Below are 27,536 nucleotides of genomic sequence, written 5' to 3'. Positions count from 1 at the left end.
GAGGCGAATGTGAGGAGGTGGGTGTTGATGTCACAGCCACATCTCTCACATTCGTTCCGGAGATATTGGAACGACTCCGTGAAAGAGCTCAGAGAAAACCTGGCGTTAAATAAGGAATGCAAATCACTAGAGTAGGGTTCTCCTACGCACAACCAGGCTATACGCTGCCATTAGAAGTGTATGATGTATGAGACATCAAACACAAGAGGGGACACATTAAACAGTTTGCTGTAGCCTTTGAGGCTGTTGTGTGTGTGTGTGTGTGTGTTTGTGGGCTTGAGTGTATATATGCGTGTGTGTCTGTGTATGTGTGTGTGTTAGTGTGTGGACTTGCGTGTGTGTGTGTGAGTGTGACTGTGTGTGCATGTGTGTGTGTGTGTGGGTAGGTGTGCATGCACATATGAAAGGGAGAGCTGTGAGAGGCAGTCAGATGGTGTGTCAGAGCTGTGTCTCAGAGATGCATTGTGGGATTGGTATTGATCCAAACCCTCCAGATGTCATAGCACTCATGTCATAGGCAGCCGCAGTCACAGCCCTTTGGGGGAAATAATCCCTTCCATCTTCTGGTATATGAATATTCTGAGGCTCCCGAGATTTAATATTTGAATACTCAAGTTCTGTTTTTCCTGTGTGAAATGTTTCTTTGTACATTAAATAATGACTCACTGCTAAGAATTTTGTATTCTATAATATTTTTGGGCAGGAAAATCAATAATTTTGATGGACTGTTTCATGTTGTGTTTCTTGGCTGTCCTTCATGAATAGTAATAATCAGAAACAGGAGAGCAGGACAGTCCATCCGCCATTTGCATTTTGGTGGGTTTTACAGGGCAGCATACAGTAGAGAGGGGGATCCATAGCTGAGAAAGCACTGTGGTGGAATCGAAGCCCTGCAAGCGCGGGGGAATTCACACACGGCTCCACGGACTGCTCTACACCTCCCATCTCTTTATTCTTTCTTCATTTTTTAAATTAATATAAAAATTGTATATATTGCTGTTGTCTTGCAACCTGCTTCTGTTTAATGTATGAAACGGTGCGTGTGACACTGGCTTACATAAGTCTCTTTTGAAAACATGAAACCACCTGGTAAAATAATTGATTTAAACGTTACAATGAAATAAATAAATGACTATATCCTTGTTGTCTTCTAGCATCAGTGTATCTGTTGCAACACTGTTGCTACGGAAAAAACGTCTCATTGTTATAAGAACAGAATTCTCTTCCTTTCTCCACGATAGAAAATCACTCCCACTGTCGGCATCTCTTGGTACAGGGATCGCTGATATAATGTGTGTGTGGGTGTGCGGTGTACCTGTAACACAGTGACTCACAGTCTGTGTGTGTGTGTGTGATATGCAGTGCCTTCCAATATTGCGTCAGTTCCCTATCCCGATGAACTACTTCTCAAATGCAACGTACTCATCACTTGCTTAGACATTTTCCAGTCAGCAAGGACATTTATTGAAACAATTTGAAATAACTAACTCATAAAAAAGGTTTTGCCCTTGTTACCCTTGTGGGGTACATGTGTTAGCCTTACAGGTTGTCGCGATGCTACACTGTTCGGCTAATTTGTCGGTCTGCTGTGTTGTACTTGTTAACCTCAAGCCCTATGGATATGGGGCCTATGTTTATTCACTATTTCTTTTGTCAGCCCAGTGATTGACACAGGCCTGTCCTGTTCACGCAGTGAGTACCCCATTGCCCAGCACCCTATTCGTTTTCATTTGTATGTTCTATACCTTATTTCAAAATGCATACTTCCCCTCATGTTTGGATTTTTACTTATTAAAGCCCCTGTACTGTAGATTGTCGTGCCGGCAAATGTTTCGCTATTTGTTCTGTTGTACAAAGGGCCATTTTGGTAGGATTCACTGTGTGGGTTGTTGTGTTTCCTCAGATTTAGCTTTGCCAAATTTTTTTCCTTAATTAGAAGAACAATGTGAGTAATAACATCCTACAGTACAACTATCATGCACATATTTTTGGAGGATTTATAATGGTGTGTCGCACAGGAAAAACATACACATACCGGTGACTTCAGAAATTAATGATAAAACACAGACAGTGATGATTTTAGACTGTGTGTTTGTGTTATGGAATAATAGAGGCACAATATGTACTTGTAAGCATCTGACAGGCAACATAACTGATGACAAGCACCGTCCTTGGATTAAAACAATCGTAATGATAACTGACGTTCTCTCAACAGTTCCTTTGTTTCAGATCACTAACCATCACCATTCATTATTATTCCACTGTGTGCCCTGTTTGTCATGAACACAGCTTTATAAAAGGATTCCATATTGTGTTGCCAGCCTGCCACTCTCACTCTACACTCACTCTCTATGGCAGCCCCAATGCAGCGGCCATTTCAGTGGGGTACAGAATCAACCTGATCCGTGCCGTGTTCATGCTTTTTCTGATGCTGTTATCACAAACGGTTTCTAAACCCGATACCCTCTTTGAACTGTGCATGGCTGAAGCCCTGGGGAGAAGTGAATAACTCAGAAATACAGCCTCAGATTAAAGCGAATTGACCTGTAGAACAAATAGAAGTAGAACAAATAGAATTTGAGAACATTAGGATAGTGATGACATCACTGGAGACCCCCCCCCCCCCCTGCCTAGAGGCTTTGCTGCCGTGAAAATGGCACACATGACCAAACCAAATAAAGCCATTTGGATCAACCTCCATTTGGAGCCTTCAAGCTGAGGTGCTACAGCTAGCTTCCCTGGTGGTGCTCCAAGCTCCTGCTTCCTGTTTGCAGAACAGGCGGGCATTTCAGCATTTGGTTGGCTGTAATTATTGGGTAATGCTGTGTGGTTTCCGTTTTTTGGTTCAGGACGATGAGGATGTCTGGGTTAATAGCTCCAAGGCAATGGTTTTGAGATGGACTCTTGGGATGCTATATAAGACCCAATTTAGTGTTTAGTGGAATGAATAAGCACCATGAATTTAAGTATTTACAGTGCTGTAGCTGCCTCAAGTATGAATGTGTCTTCAAGTGTTCTACCTCTGCTGAAGTCATTACAAGTGGAGGAGGAAATGTGTTTTGGCAGGATTACATCTCGGCAAGCTTCAGTATTTGCCATGAAAAAAAACCACTCGTGAATCCCAGGAAAGCTTATTTTTATGTGAATCAGAGACGGGCTCAATATCTGCCTCTGTATCGTCAGGGCCAGAGTCACAAACGAGGAGTGACAAATGCGACGACGTCAGTTCTGGTCTGGAGGAGCCCTTTACTGAGCCCATTCTTATGAAGGACAGCCCACTCAGCAGAATTTGAATAATCGATCTCTGAAGTGCTTGTGGTGAGACTGATCTGATTTCCCAACATGGATTTTCACTTATGCTGGGGGAGATACCTGGACATCAAATGACTGCAATTATATCTGCTCGGGTTTTCTGATTTCGTAATGCAGTGTGGCGGGTAACTGTTCCCTAAACCAGCGTTCCCCAACCGGTGTGCCGCGGCACTCTGGAGTGCCGTCCGGTGAGGTCAGATCTGCTTTTTAAAAAATGTGAAAGTTTAAATTAAATAAAAAAACTTCAATGAACAAATCCCATTCACAAAAGTCAAAATAAACGTCATTAAAATGCATATCACTTAATTAAAACCTCGAAAGAACATTGAAGGTCCACTGTTGACACGTCAGTACGTCGTTCGCTGTAAATCTGTAAATTTGTGAAGTGTGCCACAGAAGGAAATGGGTTATGAAATGCTGCCCTAAATAAAAGCATCAAACTACTGTAGGGGTGAATGCCTCGGTCAAACACACCAGGTCCTGATTTTAGTCAAATCAAAACATGTGTGGTGTCACATGCTATGAACGATCTGTGCTGTGCAGATGTGTGCTGCATTATACCAAGATCCTTAAAGAATCATCATAATCACAGTGTTACTCAAACAGGAAACATATGACATAATGAATGCCTTTAAGAGAGCATTAGGGGCAGTTATGCCAACTGGCAGAAATTGTATCATGTTGATTAAGATTGTACACTTTTTCCAGTGATGGTATGACTAAAGTGACAACTCTACCTGAAGCATCAATCAACATCAATAAGATTTAGTATGGGAAGCCTTCATATGTCATGCCAAACAAGAAAAACTTATTTTTTAAAACCCTGTATGACCCTGAACAATACAGATCTCAGATCAGTTCTAATTTAGTGTGCACTTTGGTTCTCGTGGTGTGTTCAGTGTTCAGGTCTTGATCAGAGGTCTGTGGTGCTTAGAGTGAATAGGGAATGAGAGAAAAAGAGTCAGATTCACACAGTCACTGTTTTATACATACGTAGCCTGTAATCTGAGAACTGAAGATGGCTGTTTCAACAGATGAGAATCACATTAAATAAAGGTTTTCTATACCATCTCCTACAAGGGGAGAATCAATGGAGACTTTACGCTGCATTTAAGCCATTGAACATTTAACACTTACATAATGAAGTTTTAAAGGTGTGGCTTCCTTACCCTCTGTCTACTGTAGGGACTTGAATTCTGTAATTCAGGGTTTGTGTGTTTGTGTGTGCTATCTAAGTCTGAGACCCTTCCTAAAGTGGAGTCCTGTTTCCTGTGTGTGAGAAGTACACAATCACAATTCTCTGGCATCTATCATCAAGTCTCTTTGTGTTATCATAGATGTTTTGTAAGTTGTAAATGCACTGTGGAAACGTTCAGGTTTGTGACATATTCTGTGATGTGCTAATATTGTTGCTGTATGTGATGTAATAGAGGAGACAAGATGCTGTGATATAATGCTTGATGCTAACATGCTGGTCTATGTGATGTGTTGCAGGACTGTAACATGGTGGGCTGTGTAATGTAATGCAGGATGGTAATATTCTGGTCTGTGTGATGTAATGCTTATGGTGACATACAAGTCTGTGTGATATAAGACAGGATTTTAAAAGTCTGTGTCTCATTTTTTCCAGTTGCTAGGAGTTGCCTTTTTGGGGATCGGACTGTGGGCATGGAGCGAGAAGGTGAGTCTCCCGTTGTTTGTGTGCGTGTCTTTCCTGCATATGATCCCTCCGTCATAAAGAGAAATATGAATCCAGAACAGAAACGCGCGTCCTGCTGACAGACTGCGAAGCATATAGCAGTGGGAAGTACTGTAATAAAGCTAAAAATAAAATACAATGTGAAAAACATCTCTGATGGTTGGCGGTATCTCAAACGAAGGCACTCCTGCATTTATGCTGCTTGATAAGAATCAGAATAATGACCGTGGTCTACGCTCCCTCAACCCGCTCAGCGCCCCGGAGGTCCGTAATGATCTCTTTTTAAGTAACAGCGAATCAGCATGCAGCGTAGTGCCACTTCATACCATTTTAAACAGCCTCCTTCTTTCAAAATGAAGAAGCTATCAGATTTGGGCCATAACAACCTATTATCTTTGTTTCTGAAGAGTATATGATGCTACAGTGAATTCCACTGATACCACTGCTGCTACTACTACTAACAAGAATATACTAAATGAATTTCTAATGAGAAGCAGATGCTTTTTTTTGTGGAGCACTTACAAAATACAGTGTGACTAAATCTGTCATCACATACCGAGGTTGTCATAAACGTAGGTTTTGTAAAAGTGGGGCCACATCTGTAGACTCTGTTGTGAGAGAATTGTGCTCTCCCAGGTCACAGTGTTGTCCTGAACATGCCGCACTGTGTTTTCTGAGGCTAGTGATAGTCTTTCTGGTGCTGTTAGCTGCCTCTCAACGCCTCTCCTCCCAATGAAAACAAATGAAAGCAAAAGTCTTTGGAGAGTGGCTGTTCAGGGAGAAGTCCAGTTACAGTACTTTGGCAGAGGTGCTAACTGATACGAGGGGGGGGGGGGGGGCAGGTAGCGTGTTGAGGGGGAATGTGAAAGATCAGACTGGGTCTGTGCTGTGGTTTCGATTGTGTTGTATTTCCAAGCACTCTGAGTCACAAAAATAACATCATTCCTTGCCAGTGCTACCAAGAAACATCACAAACACTGAATATGAAAAGAGCTGAAAAAGCAGCGTGCCCTACATGAATTTGTACATTCGCCAGTGAGTGGGGATGTGTCCAGCACGCACAGTGAATGGAGCAATGCACTCATGAGCAACTATTTCCCATATTCCCAGCACAGGGCAGGAAATGTGGTGCTACACAAAAATTTAAAGGCAACATCACCTATTTTTTATAAGGGTTTTCATTCCTAAGGTCATGCCAATGCAACACAGAAATTAATATATTTGAATGTACATTTTAAAGGGGCGTTGTTTTTTTTGTATTTTTTTTGCATCACAACCTTGTAATTCCTGGACACTTTGCTGCCTCTGCAACAGTCCCCCTTTAGGACATGCTAAGTCATACCTGGATTTTAAAATGGCTTAGGTGGTAAGGCCACTATAAGACCTTTATAAGATTTCTTACCAATCCTGCTGGTGAAATTGGCCAATTACATGCTATCATGACTTAAGTGTCTTGAAATTATAACTAGTGAGGTTTTTAAGTGTATTTTAGTCTTCAAAAACATGATGGTACTCCTAGACAGCCCAAGACTAGTGTGTGTGTGTGTGTGTGTGTGTGTGTGTGTCTGTGTTGGGTTGGTGGGGTTGTGGTGGAAGTGGGGTGGTGTATGTGTATACATACCTCCTCGACACATAAACATCCTCCGGAAGTCAGTAATTTAAAATACTCTTGCAGGCTGAGCTGGCTCTGAAGTTGATGCCCTGGCATTGTGACTTGGTCCTATAGCACACAGCTCACAGGAGAGACCACAGCACTAATCAAATATTGAAAACATGTGCTATTTATAGCCGCTGTATTTTATGGTTTTATGCTTCTCTGCTTAGGGCTTGTACTCATGTAGTCAGTATGTATTTAGAATTTGTACTGGTTGGTTTTGTGAGCTTGCATTAATGCTTTAGTGATGTTGCGTCTTAACTTGCTGGTCTGGGAATTGTTAGCTAGGTCCAGCATATGAATCCAGTGAATGCCCTTGTTAGTGACTCCAGATAAGAGCATCTGCTAAATGAATGTACTTCAGTGCTATGCATGTGACTCCAAGTATCATCATGTACAATTGCTCTCATTACTGTAGCAAATCTTTTTTTTATCATTTAATTCTCAGTGGTATAAAAAAATCACTTAATTTTTAGTGGCTGTATGCTTATTAATGTTATGTTTTTTCGTGTAAAAATAAGTGTATATATATATACATTTCTGTCCACATTATATTAGCTTGTGATAAGGAACAATGATTCAGGACTTCTCTTGGTTAGTGGCTTGAATATTTTCCTGGGTACTGTCTTTATTTATGTTAGTTTGAAAGTTCAGTCAGTATGTGGTCCTGGAACCTTTCAGATACCAAGAAGAGTACCTATGGAAAAGGCAGGACGAAAATGGAGGCATGAGCACAAACTGTTCTCTGTGCCTTAGCCATACCGTACATTTCACATATTATGTGTTTAAACAGCTGGATAGACATGGAAGGAAAGCAGGTTCTGCAAGTAATCGAGTACTCAGATTGCTCTGCTGAATTTGTAATGCAATACACTGCTAATTACGGAGTGGCTTATAGTCAGTACTCTGTATAAAGATTGATGTTCACTTATTGCTATGTATTTTTTGGGAAAAGGCATGCGCATTAGCCTACATTGCTCACTTAACGTGGAAAGTGAAAAGGGACATTGCCCTGTGATGTATACGGTGAATTGAAAAACAATAAGCCGTCTTTTGTCGGCTTAAAGCTTGATTAAGACGAACGCTGTAGGACCCACGCCCGACTCCTCACCATTATTCCTGGAAATATTTGCGAAGTTATAATATAAGGTATTTTTAGACAAACTCAGGGTGAAATATGATGTGTTTCCAGGTGCTGTTTCAACATTTAATAGTGCGCTCGTGACACGCTAACTTACCCTCTCTCTTCGTTCCGCGCCATTTGCTCCTGACTGCGAGACCGTGACCTAGGTTTCTCTCTTGGATACAGTCCAACGGCGGTGCGAACAGGGGCAGGGAAGCCAGCGTATAGCATAACTTCCTCCCCTTGAAGAAGCAGGGATGATCAATTAGCTCGTATAAACGCGGGGTTTTCACAGGACCGCAGGGGAAAGTTAGCGCGTCTCCAGGGAAACACACGAGCCAGAGAAACCGAGGCAGTGCAAATATTGTCTTACCTGACCACATTAAGGGGAGTGACTGTGTGGGCCTCACGCTGGTGCTTTGACTTTGACTAAGGCTGACGGAATTAGCGGTACCTCAGGGAATGTTACCTCTATTAGCATAACATTCTGAAGAGATGGATGCTGTCAATTTATCATCTGAGCACTTTTGTGGGAAAAGAGTGTACGTATATTGTATGTGTTTTACGCATACATCTATAAATGTTCACCCAAGTTATATTTTAACTGTAAAATGTATGTGTACTGTACATAGTTGCTAAGTTTTATGGGAAGAAGAGGTTTTACTTTAAATGTAAGTGTAACATCCTAGTTGGCGCTGGCAGTGGATTACTTCTCTCCATGCAGTCTCAGAAATACAATATTGTATTACTGTGCTTTCCTTGTAAAGTGCTATCTCTCATACGATGACTTCCACTTTGCAAATCAAATCACACTGAAGACGTTGATGCAATCTGTGGATTACTAGGAGTGTCAAAACTGTGATAAAAATTAAGTTATTAAAAAAATGCAGTAGAAGAATATCACACAATAGCTAACACTGTGTTGACCCCCCACACCCCCAAGAGGTTGAGCTCTTGTCAGACTGTCCTTGCAAATAAGAATTTGACCTTCCTGGTTAAATACAGGTTACTGTACTGAAAATGCGGTCAGCCATTGGCAGAATAATAGTACAAGTGCACTACATGGGTCTAACATTGCTGATGGCTGGTTGATAATTGATTGACCTCAATGATTTTGTATGTAGGCACTGTTCCACCACTCTCCCCCTGCTGGCTTTAACGCCTTCTTCAATTTATCTGGCTTTGTGAGACCACATGTAACAGCAGACACTCAAGGGGACCCTGTTCTCGGCATCCTGCTGGGTCCACTTTGCAGCCTTTTTGTGCTGCTTTTCACACAATCCTGCACGATCCATCTGTCAAAATGTACGACCTTTTGTGCTGTTTTCCTCAGAGGAGAGAGGCAGGTGCATAGTGAGTGCTCATCTGTGCAGTGATTCTGTGTGTGTGTGTGTGTGTGCGCGCGCACGCGTGTGTGTGTGTCTATGTATGTGTGTGTGTTGCAGCCCTTGGTTGTTGTTATACCCTGTGACCCTGAAAATTCAAAGGACTCTTGCACTGACCTTATTGGGTAGTGATATAATTCACAACCCCCCATATTCTCTGACCTCTCTGTGCTCTCTTTAGGGTGTGCTCTCCAACATCTCATCCATTACGGACCTGGGGGGCTTCGATCCCGTCTGGCTCTTCTTGGTGGTCGGGGGGGTGATGTTCATCTTGGGCTTCGCCGGCTGCATCGGAGCTCTGAGGGAGAACACCTTCCTGCTCAAATTTGTGAGTCCCCATCTCTGCCCCCCCTCTTCCCCCCCTCCCATAGCCATCCCCTTCCCATCACTATCCCTTTCCTGCTCCTTAATCTACATTTCAGTCCCTATCTGAGTGACCCGTGATGCAGCATCTGGTCACTTTCTCAACCTCAACGACTAAGCAAGATGAAGGCCTGGCCGCTAGGAGCTGAATTTGTGTAATCAACCAATAGAAACTGCACTTGGATGCATTTCTGGGGGTCTGCTGCAGAGGGCTTTTGGCGCTGTTGTCATGGTAATGGGACAGTAGTGGTTGACACAGTTGAGAGAACCCTTGTGACAACATTCTCGGGAGAGTTATGAGGGCTAAAAAGTAATGCTACACTGGAGTGGCTGCTAATATAACTACAACTTCATTTACAGGGGAAACAGTGTAACCCATAGCATCATGTGCTGTCAGAAAAAAGGGTTCTTTGGTTTGTCTCTGTTGAGGAACCCATTAGATCTTTATGGGACCCTCTTTAGTAGGTGTGAAAAATGTGAAAACTCCCAGAACCATTTTCCCTGACAAAGAACCCCTGTCATTCTTTAAATGACTAGTTTCTCTCGGATCAAACTAATACACCAATAATATCTCACTTGTGTTTGGTAAGGAATCAATGTGTATTTCAGTAATTTACAAGAAGCACCTTTTTTATAACTGAGCCTTGTTGGTTACATTTCTTCTGTTTATCTCTTCAGCTCCTAGAGACTGTATGGCAAAAAGACACTACCAGAGGGAATGGTAAAAAAATATGAAAAGACAAAAAATAATTATTTTCCCCTAATTTACCACCTTAATTTCCTTTCACTGCTGTCAACTATCATTTTAATCATTTTGTTTTAAAATTGCATTGCTCACTACAGAGATAACTTACTTTTATTGTCGTGTTCTCAATTTCAGCGTAGCACCCTGCTGAGGACTGAAATACACACTTAACTTAATTGTTCCTTTATCTGTAAAAAAATTGCGGTAGTGTTACAAGAGATGAACACAACACAAGTTACAGTATCAAAAGCTCACATGCACCGTTGAAGCAGACTGGTAATGGAAGATCTGAAGAAGTAATTTGACATCTATTGCTACTTTTTTTTTTCATTTTAAACCTTTGACCCCGGCATTTGAGGCTGGCAGGGGAGTCAAGGAAACCATACCACGATCATCCTGTAACTGAGATGACATTTCATCAGTACATTACTACGAACACATCAAATAATCAATTGGGATTTTTAGGCTTATACATTCGAATGATGGAATATAAACTCTCATCATTCACAAATGCAGGAACATAACATGAAAACATCCTAGCTATACCAGTGACCTGGATGGTGTTCTAAGGGATCAGGACCGGAGATTGAATTGTCTAAAACTAAGTAGAACATCATTTTATTCCTGTTTGGAAATGAATGCTGTTTTGGAATTTTAATTTTGGCATGTATCTCTGTCCATTATGACGTCACTCTCCTTCTGTTCCAGTTCTCTGTGTTTCTTGGGATCATCTTCTTCTTGGAGCTGACTGCAGGGGTGCTGGCCTTTGTGTTCAAGGACTGGATTAAAGACCAGCTGAACCTCTTCATCAACAACAACATCAGGGCGTACCGCGACGACATCGACCTGCAGAACCTCATCGACTTCACCCAGGAATACGTGAGCGTGCCGTTCCTGCTTTCCCGTTGCCATGGTGCTGCGCAGACCTTGTTTCCATAGCAACCCCTGGGCCATGCGCCTGTGTGGCACTGTGGGCCCACAGCGAGTCCAAACCCCCAATCCCTCCCCCCTGTTATGGATTGAAAGATATCCATTGTGAATCCCCTGTGTACATAGGCATGTCAGTGTGACTGAAACTCTTACAGATAAAGCAGATAACAGCTTCATTCTGCACCACTGAAGCAGAAGCATTACACTTTATTATACAGGTGTCTTTCACTCAGATAACAAAGCACATAAATAAACATATATTTAGGAGTACTGTTGAATAATTGTCGAATAATTTGAAGTGGTAGCGTAATATTGTACGGGACCGGTGCTCGTAACTCAAGGGTTGTGGGTTTGATTCCTGGTTGGAGCACTGCCATTGTAGCTTTGAACAAAGTACTTAACCTGAATTGCTTTAGTACAATATCCAGCTGTTAATATGGACTGTAATTACTGCACCTTTTTACGTAGACTGTGGTTCAAGGCGCTTTATAATAAGCACTATGTAAAAGAAAAACTAGATAATAGAAATCAATGTAGCTAATAAGCTACAAACCTGAATAATTATTCTGCATTGGCTAAGTGTTTTGTTCAAGAGTGAAATAGGCTAAATATGTGCCCTAACAATTTTAATGTACGTGTGGCTTTAGAGTATGACAGAGAACTCTGTTCCCGACCACTTTAGGTTTCAGTGTAAATACGGATGTCCTGTTTCATCACCAGTTGAGTTCAGATGGGTCAACGGCTTTGAGTGGGACATTCTGTTCCGTAGCAGATCCGTCTCAGAGAAGACATCAAAAGTTCCCTTTAAGGGAGAGATTTTGTGTCTGCGTTTGGACTCTGGTCTCTGGTTTCAGTTTCTCCTTTCTGTTGGGGCCTTTGTTTGGATGAGCACCCTGCTGCCAGGAGGGCATGGAGCATATGACGCTAAGGATGAATTTAATTGGCTGTCAGTGACCAACAGGGGCCTTCATACAGTAGCTACTTTGATTCCGTGACAGGCCAGGGCAGAACCCACACAATGACGCTCTTTTCACAAACAATACCTCGTTGTACTGTATTCTCTGTGTAGTGGAATTCTTGGAAAAATCAGGGAAAGAAAATGGGCAAGGAGAAGGGCACCATTTGGAAGAGTACTTTTCCACTGAGCCTGGTCACACGTGTGACTGGTGCGACTGATGTCTGCTCTTTATGTCTCTCACAGTGGGAGTGCTGTGGAGCCTTTGGGGCTGATGACTGGAACCTGAACATCTATTTCAACTGCACCGATGGCAACCCCAGCAGGGAGAAGTGCGGAGTGCCCTTCTCCTGCTGCACGAAGGATCCCGCGGTAACTCCGTCTCCACCCCTTTTCTCTACACCCACCACCCCGTTCGGTCTCCTTCATCACCGAAGTACCGCCCCAGTCTATGGGACTCCAGGTAGCCAGTTGTGTGACGCGACAGGCTAATGCGCTACCTGGGGGAGATGAACCCAGTCATGGAATATTTGTTTTACAGGAACGACTCTATCCAGTTGGTAGGTTTAACAAGCCAAAAGGTTCATTCTCGGTGAAAACTGAGGCTTTGCATGTTTCATGCACGAGATATTCTTCTTTGTGTGATTTCTGCTGCAGATTAATTTCCAAGGCCTATGTGTGCAGCGCCACATGCATGAAAAAATGTTTTGCTTTGGAAAAAAAACAAAACAACACAACTAGAACAGACTGGTTGCTGGGTGACACACAGCCTGACAGAAAACAGGGAAAACTGTGACATTGTAATCTACCGGACAGGATTGTTTAGTCCCTGCAGCAGCTTCAGAAGCACAGACAGGAAATTGTTCAGATCTCTAATCATGGCGTGCTTTTCTCCAGGACTTGTGTCCTTCTGCTGGTAAGCTCCAGCATACAGCAGCTGCCTCCACACACGGTTCCTCCCTCATTTCCCCCTCCCTGAAGTTATCTCCCTGAGGTGCGGTTTGGTTTGTGGTTGCCGCAGTGTAATTCCTCGACTGTGCCCAACGCGGTTTCGCTTTTGGCTCAACTTTACACTTTCTGATGAGTCAGCACATCAACCGGGGTGGCCTTTGACCTCTCGTCTCATTGAAGTCGTCAGTTCATTAACGGCTTTACCGTCTGGGGTTAAAAGATACGCGCTGCCGTTGAGAATGCGCTGGCACAAACGGCCGTCTGCAGGAATGCACGGCCCTCGTAACTGCCCTCTTGATATGCGGTGTTTACAGAGAGCAGAGCTGGGACTGAACGTAGAGCGATTGTCCTGGCCTTTGTGGCTGTTCAAACACTCCAGTTTATCTTAGACTGGAGCAGTTCAGCTCAGCTCTTGCAGACGTGCTGCGGAGACCTGGATTCCTCTTCATGAGCGTCCGGCCGAGCCCTCAGCAGTCCAGTGTTGCTGATGTGTTTAAATGGAATTTACGCCACGGAGGCTTAATGTTTGATTACTGTCTAACGATAACTTTTTTTTCGTTTGTTTTCAGGAGGATGTCATCAACACACAGTGTGGCTATGATGTGCGCGCAAAAGCAGTGAGTCAGACAAACCTTTTCTCCTTTGGCTTACGCACACAAGGCTCAGACGTGTAATAACATGGGCGTCAAATATGTGTCCAGCGTGACTGCTTTACTGAACTGTATTGAGTTTTTTGCAGAGAGAAAGAGAGAGAGAGAGAGAGAGAGAGGGAGAGATTTTCATTTGTTTGCTGTTACATTGGCTGGTTTGAGTCATCAGCTTCAAGCTTTACCCTCCTTAGGCTTTTCCTGCCTGTGATTTGTACATTCATACCTTCCTGCCTTAGCAACAGAGAATCTTGCACAAGAGGGATGTTATTGTTGGCATAATTGGTTTTCAGTCAGCTGGTTGGTTTGATCTGGAAGAGAAGGTTTTTTTTTTTAAGAAAGCTTGTGCCCAGGAATTAATCTTTAGAACAGATTTATTTTGTCAGGTGCTAACACTTTAGTTATGAAGTATATTCAAGAGTCAATATTTATTTGGCTTGTTTCAACCTGTGGTTAGCAGGTGGCTCTGAAGCTGGAGTTTAAATGCTGCCTTAACGCCTAATGATGCATTTATTTCAGTCAGCAAAACATGCACATTTAGATTAAATATATTATTGAATATGCAAAGTAATCATTTTCAGTTGGTGAATGGATCGACTTTAGGTGTGCCTGTGCATGCACTAATGTGCACTAGCCTATCGAACAGGGATCACAATACATATCCCCTACTAGACATGAGCAGAGCAGAGCTCCTACTGTTTCCTGAAAGATCAGGAAGACCATACTGATTCGCAGAGCAGCAATTCTTTGAGTAGCGTTTGTTAGAGCAATACTTCCTTGAGCGCAAATCTGTGAGCTGCCGCAAGCGAAGCATGCAAACAGCAGTGCAGTCAATCAGCAGAACCCGAAAGGCCTGACTGCTGGTTTAAAAAAGGCTGTTAGTGATGTGTGTATGTGATTGGAGTATGAGAACATGTGGTCACTGAGGCCGACCAACGGTGGCCTACAACAAGAGTTTTCTGACCAAACTTGCTCTGCACATTTCATGCGTGTTGCTAATAAAGATGAGTTTCAGCCACAAATGCCACTGCAGTCAGCCTTAAATGATACTGAGGAGAAATTCATTTCCCAAGGCCTCTCAATGAACCTCCATCACACGAAACCTCTTTTTGGTAAAAACGGAAGAATGGCACCTGTAGAATCTCTCATGCCAGTTACTTGGTGACTGTTACTAGGCGCTCCCTGTCAGAGCCTGGGTGGTTGGTGCTGGCCATGCAGCTCCCTGGTCATTAGACTATGTTGAATGGCCACACCCCCTCCCATACCAGTGCTCCAGCCTGTGCATTACTGTGGGAGTGGGGCACAGACGGCTGCAGAACCTGTGTGTTATGGAGACGCTTTGTTAATCGACTAGCTCTATTTCCTAACTACTGGAGGCAACTGTCTGGAATCACTCATAGTGGCAAAACATCACCCCTCTGGATGAACTTTCTAACGAAGCATTTTTTAATACTTTTCTTTGGCGCACTACACAGGAAAAACAGCACAAGGAGATTCTTGTTTATTTTTTTTTCTATGGTTTCTCCTTACCAGCTACCTCCCCCCCCCCCCTTTTTTCAGTCCTCATGTGACCAAAGGATTGTGGATTTTTCGCTTTGGTATGTCTAGAGTGTGGAAATGAATGCTTTCATTGTGCAGCGCGATTTATAGTTTATTGACTCCCTAAAGCTGTGGCTCGATGTATTAAAACCTTGTCGTTTATGGATAGACACTTGGTCGCTGCGTTGATGAGCTGGCAGGTGTTGAGGAAGATGTGATGAGAACGCAACTGCCAGTGCTTCTTCTTTCTCTCTCGGCTGAAAGTTTTGTTTTTGCTGAACCCCCCGTCTACCTCACCCAGCTTCCTGTGTGATATGACTCAGTGGGCTGATGGCGAATTAATGAGTTTATATATTAACGTTATTAGCATACCAATCCTACCAACATCAACAGTGGCCTAGGAACTAATATTCAGCTCGCAGCATGCTTTGACGGGTGGGGGGTCTGGATTCACTTATTGAATATGACAAGAATGTGCTTCCTATACTGTTAAATTTAACTGTTTGAAAAAATCTTTAAAAAATCTGTATGTCACACTTCTTTACATCTATCCTGAAAGAACCATAGAATTAGAATTATGGGTTTATTTTTCATGTGGAAAATTAATAGAAACGAAAAGCCTAATGATCTGAAATATGAATATATATTTTAACTGATACTGTTTACATTGTAGATACTCAAGTAGTTAATTTTTTTCTGTCTGACAGTATTACAGGCCAGGGATATTAAAATATATCTATCTGGACTGAACACGTGTAATGTAATGTGCTGATTTGTACTCGTTGTCTGTCTGCAGGATTCAGAACAGAAGACATATATTTATGTGAAAGGGTGCGTGCCGCAGTTTGAGAAGTGGCTCCAAGACAACCTGACGGTGGTGGCAGGGATATTTATAGGAATTGCACTATTACAGGTGGGAGTGCATCTGCTATACTGGACCACTACTGTATACTGTGTTATACATATTGTATCTTCCTCATCATATATAAAGGAAATTATGACCTGTTGTATTTCACTTTTTCTGGTTTGTTGTTTCATTTGCGTGGGTGTGATATTATGTGTTTTAATGGAACTGGTTAAATGACTTATCACAGCAAGGTTGATGTTGTTTAGTTAATGAGACAATGAGACAGGCCAGCAGTGCAAAGTATCCTGGTCAGTTGCTCTTTATTAACCTTATGACAGCCCCTGTTGCAGTCAGGAAAATGACCGTTGACCCTTTGACAGTTAGAAACACTGTACTGATGAAACCATATCGCTGTGGGCTTGAGCCTTTTTTTTCCTCCTGAAGACATCATTAATAAGTTGGGGAAACACAATGTCTAGTGTCTTTGTTTTGGATGTTTCAGATTTTCGGGATATGCCTGGCACAAAACCTAGTGAGCGACATTGAAGCTGTGAGGGCAAGCTGGTGAGATGTTCTTGATTAAACTAAGACCTATTTCAGTGCTAAAGAAATCTGCTAACACCTGCTTAGCTAGCTGTCTTCAAAGCCTAACTCTATAGTATTGCCTATATCATCCTTTTTAAGAATAGCAAACGCAACACAACACACACACACACACACACACACACACATACTCTTTAAATTGTGTAAATCTGAAATTGTGGTCTTGTCACTCTGTTTTTCCTGTCTTTATATATTCTACCATGGAAGTCTGTAAAATACATGTCAAGTGCTGCAGTTTTGTTTTGAGAGAAGCATGCCACCTGTTGGCACATCATGTGCATTACACAAGGGAGATACTGATTATTGTGCTGCAGTGGAAGAGCTGTAATATGTACTTTAATAGCTGGAAATCAACAACCCAGTTAGTTTGGTTACACATTTAGCCAATGTTACCCATTATTTTTATTACAGAGCGATTTTATATAACCGAAAGCCAGTCTACTAACCTCAGATTACACTGGTGACATTTCTTTGGCACACATAGCAGGGGCAGTGGGATCAGCTACAGCCCAATCACAGTCCCCTTTTCAAGCATCGGTCATGACCTCGGCAGGGGGCCCAACATTCAGGGTCATTTCACTGGACGTGCTCTTACTGCAGCGGAAAAGCGGGGGGGCCCCCGCGTCACCCCATCTTCTCATGCCTCTCACCTCACCGGTCATTCTTCCTCCCCGTGCCTCGTCAGGGTGCCCCCCTCTATCTCCGCACGCCGGCCTCCCCCGCCGCACTCTGGCAAGAAACCCAGCGCATACTCATGAGGATGTGTGTGTGTTTACCTGGTGGGTGCGAAGGACGTCTTTCTTCATGTTTTCATACGGCTTCTTTTGTGGTAGTTAAAAAAAAAAAATAATAATAATAATTAAATTAGCATTCATAACCGTGAGTGCCAAGGTTTCTCTCCTGAGGGCTTGTGCTCCACTGGTGTTACTGCACCTCTGTTGTGCTCATTAGGACAGGCTCCAGCATATGAATGCGTACGTTTTCTATCTTGGTTCTATATATTGACATACATCAGAAATGGAGCGGACCCAGTATCTATGATGAACCACTGATGTTTTTATTTTACTTGGAATGACAAGGTTTTGCTTGTGGTGGAAAGTTCCACGCGTGAATAACTAATCAAAAGACTGGAAGAGCATGGATACACACGTGATCCCCATAGCCTTTTACATTGATTTCACTGTAATTCCACATTACATCATATGCATCTCGTACACATTTTTATGCTTATTACACTGGGATCCCTGGCTTGTTCCCTTTGCCCCTCCCCTCCACATCAAGTCATATTGGTTTGTCCCATCCCCGGATTTGAATTCCCAGCATCCAATCAACACCACTCCTCTGCTATGCTACCGCCACTTCTCTCTGCTCCAGCCTGTCACCTGACTGTCTATCACCTGCCTCTACTCCCCCGCCTGCCCCAGTGCACTGTAGACAGGAATCACACATATCACTGCTTCCCCTCTCGGCTCCAGAGTGCGCTAACCGGCTCCTCCCCTCTCTCTTACAACAGCCTGTTCACCTGAGGCTGCTGCCCATTCTCACCTTCGAAGACACAGGTAATGCCACTCCGGAACCTTCTTGCAAAGTCCAAAACTCCCTTAAAGAAGTCCACAAAATGAAAAAAGAAACCATTTTCCTTTTTAAGAACAATGTCATATACAGCCCATCCTTTCGTTTATTCAATTTCCCATCAAAACAGCCATTCGGTGCAAATGATTGTTTCCCCAAAAATAAACTGCACATGTGCCTGGGATTACGTGGATCGAGAGAAGCAGAAAATGCAACCGACTGAACTTTGGAGGCGTTTACAAGAAGCATGAATAAATATCCCTGCAGATGTCTTCGAAAAACTCAAAGCAAGTCTCCCAAAAGAGTGGAAGACATTTTCTGAAAATATAGCATTTTGAATTGAATTGAATTGGAAGACATTTTCTGACTGAATAATTAGCACTTAATGGCTGTTTTCACTGGACAGCAAGTAAAAGAAAGGCTGGTCTGACTCACACAGTGCTGTATGACATTTTAGAACTTCAGTTAGATTTGGTTAAAGAAAGGTTGGGACATTGGTTCTTTTTTGATTTTGGACAATCCAAAAATTTTGTATATACTAGTATAGGTACCTATGACCATAAAAGGATATGGAATATATACATATTTTTTCAGGGAAACCATTTTTTTTTTAAGGCCTCAAATATATTTTTTAGCATTTGTACTATGGAATTCACAGTCTTGACTTAGTTTTTCCACAATTTTAAATCAGTAATCACATGTTTTCAACAGTTCCTATGGCTTCAATTACGTTTTAGGGCTCAACTTAGGGTTAGGGTTATGAAAACGATAAGTCTGAGGGTCGAGGCAAGTTCACGGCTGTGTTCAGCAGGTTAAAGAAAGGTTGGGACATTGGTTCTTTTTTGATTTTGGACAATCCAAAAATTTTGTATATACTAGTATAGGTACCTATGACCATAAAAGGATATGGAATATATACATATTTTTTCAGGGAAACCATTTTTTTTAAGGCCTCAAATATATTTTTTAGCATTTGTACTATGGAATTCACAGTCTTGACTTAGTTTTTCCACAATTTTAAATCAGTAATCACATGTTTTCAACAGTTCCTATGGCTTCAATTACGTTTTAGGGCTCAACTTAGGGTTAGGGTTATGAAAACGATAAGTCTGAGGGTCGAGGCAAGTTCACGGCTGTGTTCAGCAGGTTAAAGAAAGGTTGGGACATTGGTTCTTTTTTGATTTTGGACAATCCAAAAATTTTGTATATACTAGTATAGGTACCTATGACCATAAAAGGATATGGAATTTATACATATTTTATCAGGGAAAACATTTTTTTTTAAGGCCTCAAATATATTTTTTAGCATTTGTACTATGGAATTCACAGTCTTGACTTAGTTTTTCCACAATTTAAAATGAGTAATCACATGTTTTCAACAGTTCCTATGGCTTCAATTACGTTTTAGGGCTCAACTTAGGGTTAGGGTTATGAAAACGATAAGTCTGAGGGTCGAGGCAAGTTCACGGCTGTGTTCAGCAGGTTAAAGAAAGGTTGGGACATTGGTTCTTTTTTTGATTTTGGACAATCCAAAAATTTTGTATATAGTAGTATGGGTACCTATGACCATAAAAGGATATGGAATATATACATATTTTTTCAGGGAAACCATTTTTTTTTTAAGGTCTCAAATATATTTTTTAGCATTTGTACTATGGAATTCACAGTCTTGACTTAGTTATTCCACAATTTTAAATGAGTAATCACATGTTTTCAACAGTTCCTATGGCTTCAATTACGTTTTAGGGCTCAACTTAGGGTTAGGGTTATGAAAACGATAAGTCTGAGGGGCGAGGCAAGTTTACGGCTGTGTTCAGCAGGTTAAAGAAAGGTTGGGACATTGGTTCTTTTTTGATTTTGGACAATCCAAAAATTTTGTATATACTAGTATAGGTACCTATGACCATAAAAGGATATGGAATATATACATATTTTTTTAGGGAAACCATTTTTTTTTTAAGGCCTCAAATATATTTTTTAGCATTTGTACTATGGAATTCACAGTCTTGACTTAGTTATTCCACAATTTAAAATGAGTTATCTCATGTTTTCAACAGTTCCTATGGCTTCAATTACGTTTTAGGGCTCAACTTAGGGTTAGGGTTATGAAAACGATAAGTCTGAGGGTCGAGGCAAGTTTACGGCTGTGTTCAGCAGGTTAAAGAAAGGTTGGGACATTGGTTTTTTTTTTATTTTGGACAATCCAAAAATTTTGTATATACTAGTATAGGTACCTATGACCATAAAAGGATATGGAATATATACATATTTTTTCAGGGAAAACATTTTTTTTTTAAGGCCTCAAATATGTTTTTTAGCATTTGTACTATGGAATTCACAGTCTTGACTTAGTTTTTCCACAATTTAAAATCAGTAATCACATGTTTTCAACAGTTCCTATGGCTTCAATTACGTTTTAGGGCTCAACTTAGGGTTAGGGTTATGAAAACGATAAGTCTGAGGGTCGAGGCAAGTTCACGGCTGTGTTCAGCAGGTTAAAGAAAGGTTGGGACATTGGTTCTTTTTTGATTTTGGACAATCCAAAAATTTTGTATATACTAGTATAGGTACCTATGACCATAAAAGGATATGGAATTTATACATATTTTAATAGGGAAAACATTTTTTTAAGGCCTCAAATATATTTTTTAGCATTTGTACTATGGAATTCACAGTCTTGACTTAGTTTTTCCACAATTTTAAATCAGTAATCACATGTTTCCAACAGTTCCTATGGCTTCAATTACGTTTTAGGGCTCAACTTAGGGTTAGGGTTATGAAAACGATAAGTCTGAGGGTCGAGGCAAGTTCACGGCTGTGTTCAGCAGGTTAAAGAAAGGTTGGGACATTGGTTCTTTTTTGATTTTGGACAATCCAAAAATTTTGTATATACTAGTATAGGTACCTATGACCATAAAAGGATATGGAATATATACATATTTTTTCAGGGAAACCATTTTTTTTTAAGGCCTCAAATATATTTTTTAGCATTTGTACTATGGAATTCACAGTCTTGACTTAGTTTTTCCACAATTTTAAATCAGTAATCACATGTTTTCAACAGTTCCTATGGCTTCAATTACGTTTTAGGGCTCAACTTAGGGTTAGGGTTATGAAAACGATAAGTCTGAGGGTCGAGGCAAGTTCACGGCTGTGTTCAGCAGGTTAAAGAAAGGTTGGGACATTGGTTCTTTTTTGATTTTGGACAATCCAAAAATTTTGTATATACTAGTATAGGTACCTATGACCATAAAAGGATATGGAATATATACATATTTTTTCAGGGAAACCATTTTTTTTTTAAGGCCTCAAATATATTTTTTAGCATTTGTACTATGGAATTCACAGTCTTGACTTAGTTTTTCCACAATTTTAAATCAGTAATCACATGTTTTCAACAGTTCCTATGGCTTCAATTACGTTTTAGGGCTCAACTTAGGGTTAGGGTTATGAAAACGATAAGTCTGAGGGTCGAGGCAAGTTCACGGCTGTGTTCAGCAGGTTAAAGAAAGGTTGGGACATTGGTTCTTTCGTGATTTTGGACAATCCAAAAATTTTGTATATACTAGTATAGGTACCTATGACCACAAAAGGATATGGAATATATACATATTTTTTCAGGGAAAACAATTTTTTTTTTAAGGCCTCAAATATATTTTTTAGCATTTGTACTATGGAATTCACAGTCTTGACTTAGTTTTCCACAATTTTAAATCAGTAATCACATGTTTTCAACAGTTCCTATGGCTTCAATTACGTTTTAGGGCTCAACTTAGGGTTAGGGTTATGAAAACGATAAGTCTGAGGGTCGAGGCAAGTTCACGGCTGTGTTCAGCAGGTTAAAGAAAGGTTGGGACATTGGTTCTTTTTTGATTTTGGACAATCCAAAAATTTTGTATATACTAGTATAGGTACCTATGACCATAAAAGGATATGGAATATATACATATTTTTTCAGGGAAACCATTTTTTTTTAAGGCCTCAAATATATTTTTTAGCTTTTGTACTATAGAATTCACAGTCTTGACTTAGTTTTTCCACAATTTTAAATGAGTAATCACATGTTTTCAACAGTTCCTATGGCTTCAATTACGTTTTAGGGCTCAAATTAGGGTTAGGGTTAGGAAAACGATAAGTCTGAGGGTCGAGGCAAGTTCACGTTCAGAGGTAAAGAAAGGTTGGGACATTGGTTCTTTGATTTGGACATCAAAATTGTATATAGATAGTCCTATGACATAAAAGGATATGAAAAACATATTTTCGGGAAACCTTTTTTTTAAGGCCTAAATATATTTTTAGCTTTATATGGATTCACAGTCTGACTTTTTCCACAATTTAATAGTAATCACATGTTTCACAGTTCCTAGCTTCATCGTTTTGGGCTCATAGGTTAGGGTTATGAACGAAGTGAGGTCGAGGCAGTACGCGTGTCAGCAGGTTAAAGAAAGGTTGGACATTGGTTTTTTATTGGACATCAAATTTTGTTTACTAGTATAGGTCCTATGACTAAAGGATATGATTAACATATTTTAGGAAACATTTTTTTTTAGCTCAATATATTTTTTAGCATTTGTACTATGGAATTCACAGTCTTGACTTAGTTTTCCACAATTTTAATAGTAATCACATGTTTTCAACAGTTCCTATGGCTTCAATACGTTTTAGGGCTCAATTAGGGTTAGGGTTATGAAAACGATAAGTCTGAGGGTCGAGCAAGTTCACGGCTGTGTTCAGCAGGTTAAAGAAGGTGGGACATTGGTTCTTTTTGATGTTTGGACAATCCAAAAATTTTGTATTTACTAGTATAGGTACCTATGACCCTATTAGGATATGCAATATATACATATTTTTTCAGGGAATCCATTTTTTTTTAAGGCCTCAAATATATTTTTTTAGCATTTGTACTATGGAATTCACAGTCTTGACTTAGTTTTTCCACAATTTTAAATCAGTAATCACATGTTTTCAACAGTTCCTATGGCTTCAATTACGTTTTAGGGCTCAACTTAGGGTTAGGGTTATGAAAACGATAAGTCTGAGGGTCGAGGCAAGTTCACGGCTGTGTTCAGCAGGTTAAAGGAAGGTTGGGACATTGGTTCTTTTTTGATTTTGGACAATCCAAAAATTTTGTTTATACTAGTATAGGTACCTATGACCATAAAATGATATGGAATATATACATATTTTTCCAGGGAAACCATTTTTTTTTTAAGGCCTCAAATATATTTTTTAGCATTTGTACTATGGAATTCACAGTCTTGACTTAGTTTTTCCACAATTTTAAATCAGTAATCACATGTTTTCAACAGTTCCTATGGCTTCAATTACGTTTTAGGGCTCAAATTAGGGTTAGGGTTATGAAAACGATAAGTCTGAGGGTCGAGGCAAGTTTACGGCTGTGTTCAGCAGGTTAAAGAAAGGTTGGGACATTGGTTTTTATTTTTATTTTGGACAATCCAAAAATTTTGTATATACTAGTATAGGTACCTATGACCCTAAAAGGATATGCAATATATACATATTTTTTCAGGGAAACCATTTTTTTTTTAAGGCCTCAAATATATTTTTTAGCATTTGTACTATGGAATTCACAGTCTTGACTTAGTTTTTCCACAATTTTAAATGAGTAATCACATGTTTTCAACAGTTCCTATGCCTTCAATTACGTTTTAGGGCTCAAATTAGGGTTAGGGTTATGAAAACGATAAGTCTGAGGGTCGAGGCAAGTTTACGGCTGTGTTCAGCAGGTTAAAGAAAGGTTGGGACATTGGTTTTTTTTTATTTTGGACAATCCAAAAATTTTGTATATACTAGTATAGGTACCTATGACCCTAAAAGATATGCAATATATACATATTTCTTCAGGGAAACCATTTTTTTTAAGGCCTCAAATATATTTTTTAGCATTTGTACTATGGAATTCACAGTCTTGACTTAGTTTTTCCACAATTTTAAATCAGTAATCACATGTTTTCAACAGTTCCTATGGCTTCAATTACGTTTTAGGGCTCAAATTAGGGTTAGGGTTATGAAAACGATAAGTCTGAGGGTCGAGGCAAGTTAACGGCTGTGTTCAGCAGGTTAAAGAAAGGTTGGGACATTGGTTCTTTTTTGATTTTGGACAATCCAAAAATTTGTATATACTAGTATAGGTACCTATGACCTAAAAGGATATGAATATATACATATTTTTTTAGGGAAACCATTTTTTTTTTAAGGCCTCAAATATATTTTTTAGCATTTGTACTATGGAATTCACAGTCTTGACTTAGTTATTCCACAATTTTAAATGAGTAATCACATGTTTTCAACAGTTCCTATGGCTTCAATTACGTTTTAGGGCTCAAATTAGGGTTAGGGTTATGAAAACGATAAGTCTGAGGGTCGAGGCAAGTTTACGGCTGTGTTCAGCAGGTTAAAGAAAGGTTGGGACATTGGTTCTTTTTTGATTTTGGACAATCCAAAAATTTTGTATATACTAGTATAGGTACCTATGACCATAAAAGGATATGGAATATATACATATCTTTTCAGGGAAAACATTTTTTTTTTAAGGCCTCAAATATATTTTTTAGCATTTGTACTATGGAATTCACAGTCTTGACTTAGTTTTTCCACAATTTTAAATCAGTAATCACATGTTTTCAACAGTTCCTATGCCTTCAATTACGTTTTAGGGCTCAAATTAGGGTTAGGGTTATGAAAACGATAAGTCTGAGGGTCGAGGCAAGTTTACGGCTGTGTTCAGCAGGTTAAAGAAAGGTTGGGACATTGGTTCTTTTTTGATTTTGGACAATCCAAAAATTTTGTATATACTAGTATAGGTACCTATGACCATAAAAGGATCTGGAATATATACATATTTTTTCAGGGAAACCAATTTTTTTTTAATGTCTCAAATATATTTTTTAGCATTTGTACTATGGAATTCACAGTCTTGACTTAGTTTTTCCACAATTTTAAATGAGTAATCACATGTTTTCAACAGTTCCTATGGCTTCAATTACGTTTTAGGGCTCAACTTAGGGTTAGGGTTATGAAAACGATAAGTCTGAGGGTCGAGGCAAGTTTACGGCTGTGTTCAGCAGGTTAATATACTGTATTTGCTATTCTAGTACATACTCTGTGCTTTAGATGAGCTTCCATGTACATAAATAGCCACTGCCTTGAAACCGAAAGGTGTCAGCAGGTGCTGTTTCTCAGCTATAAGTTGAAATGGTAAAAATGTGGGATCTCCTGAGCTAAGAAATATGAAAGAGCATACTCTGCTGTAGTTGAGAATTCTCCATAAAACCTTTAAGAACCTAAGTCTGCATTTTGAAGGTGGATGCTCATTGTAAGGCATTTGGAGGCACTGACCATGCCTGGTTCCTCTCCGCAGGTCTGCTTAAGCATGCTGACACCAGCAAGGGATGGAGCAGGGAAGGCCAAGTTCACCTTGTCTGAAAACTGTACAAAGATTACCTGTACCGTTTGTTTTATGATCTGTACATAATAATAATTTTGTAGGGGTTCCATGAGTCTTTTTTTCCAATATCTGTGGTGGTGTCAAACACCCTTGTGTAAGAAATGTAAAAAAAAAACAAAAAAACTAAAAAGGCATGGGTGGTTGTGTAAATACACTGCATGCCTAACAGAATGGCATTGGGTCTTGTGCATTCCATGATGTAAAAAGTATTTTGTTCACTCTAATGACCAGTGTAAAGGTTGCTGTCATATTCCACATTTCAGCACACAGGGGTTGGAATATTACAAAAAGAATTGATGTAAAATACCCAGAGTTAAATCTTCCCAGAATTCTGTGTATTTTCAGCTGAAGTATTTGAGCCTATGCCCAAAATAGGTAGGAGGATGGCAGTTTGTCTTCATTTGGTAGTGTCCAGTAACGGTACCCTTCTAGACATTTTGTCTTGAAAAAAGACAAGTGAAGTACCTTTTTCTTTGTAGAATACATATGAGTTGATTCCCAGTTAACTAATTTGGGTATGACATAAATAGACCATACGGCTGAGGCTAATTTCTTGCCAAACAAACAGGTTCTAAATAGTGTTTTAAGTCTTGTGGTGTCTTGAGAAATGTAGTTTCTTTATAGCTGATAAAATGTTCAGGTTATATCCCCTACCATTTTGAGTAGTGGTTAAGCTCTAAGGCAAGCAGCCTATCTGAGCCAACATATCCAGGATTTCTCATCTCTGCCTGCCGGTGTGCCAGGAACAAAGGCAAGCACTACTGAAGAGCAGCACATCCACACCTGTGCGAAAGAGAAGCCCTTCACACCCAAAGCAGGACGGGCGAGGCGTTTCCCTCACGCCGGCTCCCCCAAACTGCGCCTTCTTGCCCGCAGTGCGAGAGGATCAATCGCCAATCCAGCCAGCCTCTGCAGCTTCGGCTCTGTGCACACGCAGGGCGTCCGCCATTTTACTTTCACTGTCTGTGCTGATTCCCCTGTGAACTAAACCCAGCCTTATTCCTGTACCCAGTGACATTGACTAGGATGATAATAAAAAGAGAGAACCAAATTTGAATGTGTGTGGCTTTGTCATGTTATTTCCCCGGTGATGTGCTTGGACTGGGGTGTTCTGACTGCAGACCGCCGAAGGACTGTGCAGTAGGCCCGGGGGTGGTGAGGGTGCATGGAGCCGTCTCATCCGGTTACATGCTCCGCGGTGCAGACAAAGGCCGGTTTGTGACTGCTCTGCCCCGGTGCTCGTCCCCCCCCCCCACGCCCGCCCCGGCGCGCTGGCTTTCCTGGCAGCGCCCGTCCCCGGTGGGGGGGGGGGTGCGCGCTCGGGTCAAACCCCGCGACCTCGCCCCCTCTCTGTAAACGACACGTCTGCGCCAGAGCCTCAGAGAGCAGCGCGTCTCCTACCCTTCAGCACGCCCCAATACCGCAGAGGGGGACAGGCGGAGCGCGGTCTGAGGGACGCGCCTCAAAGGCTCAGATGCCCGAGTGCATTCACTGTGTGTCTGGGCCCAAACTGATGGGACCTGAGAGGGGTTAGGGTGAGTCAAGAGATAGATGAGAAGGTGTGCAAGTCGCTCTGGATAAGAGCGTGTGCCAAATGCCTGTAATGTAACAAAAAATGCTTTTCACTGACATACACACCAGTCTAAACACTGCACTGTTATTCATTGCACATGCAGTTTTTTTCACATGGGAAAGACTAAATTCTTATTTGACATATGTTAAAATATGTTAGCCTGCTTTTTA

The 27,536-nt window shown here is 40.9% G+C and overlaps 1 protein-coding gene across 2 annotated transcripts in view; it reads left to right on the top strand.

Moving 5' to 3' along the window:
• The window catches only part of tspan5a (tetraspanin 5a), a 36,337-nt gene extending 9,487 nt beyond the window's left edge, over positions 1-26,850 (top strand). Inside the window, exons 2-11 of one of the 2 annotated variants that reach the window (XM_064343493.1) lie at positions 4,943-4,993; positions 9,355-9,501; positions 10,990-11,160; positions 12,413-12,538; positions 13,687-13,734; positions 16,100-16,216; positions 16,653-16,714; positions 17,439-17,532; positions 18,267-18,312; positions 25,707-26,850. In XM_064343493.1, the coding sequence (XP_064199563.1) occupies positions 4,943-4,993; positions 9,355-9,501; positions 10,990-11,160; positions 12,413-12,538; positions 13,687-13,734; positions 16,100-16,216; positions 16,653-16,714; positions 17,439-17,511 (795 nt within the window). In that variant the 3' untranslated portion in view covers positions 17,512-17,532; positions 18,267-18,312; positions 25,707-26,850. The remainder of the gene's footprint in view (positions 1-4,942; positions 4,994-9,354; positions 9,502-10,989; positions 11,161-12,412; positions 12,539-13,686; positions 13,735-16,099; positions 16,217-16,652; positions 16,715-17,438; positions 17,533-18,266; positions 18,313-25,706) is intronic. The other variant, XM_064343494.1, reaches the window with a different exon arrangement.
• The last annotated feature ends 686 nt before the right edge of the window (positions 26,851-27,536 follow it).

This window comes from Anguilla rostrata, chromosome 7 (assembly GCF_018555375.3).
Source record: "Anguilla rostrata isolate EN2019 chromosome 7, ASM1855537v3, whole genome shotgun sequence".
NCBI lineage: Eukaryota > Metazoa > Chordata > Actinopteri > Anguilliformes > Anguillidae > Anguilla > Anguilla rostrata.
Note: the sequence above shows the minus strand (reverse complement) of the source record. Positions and strands in the feature narration are given on the sequence as shown.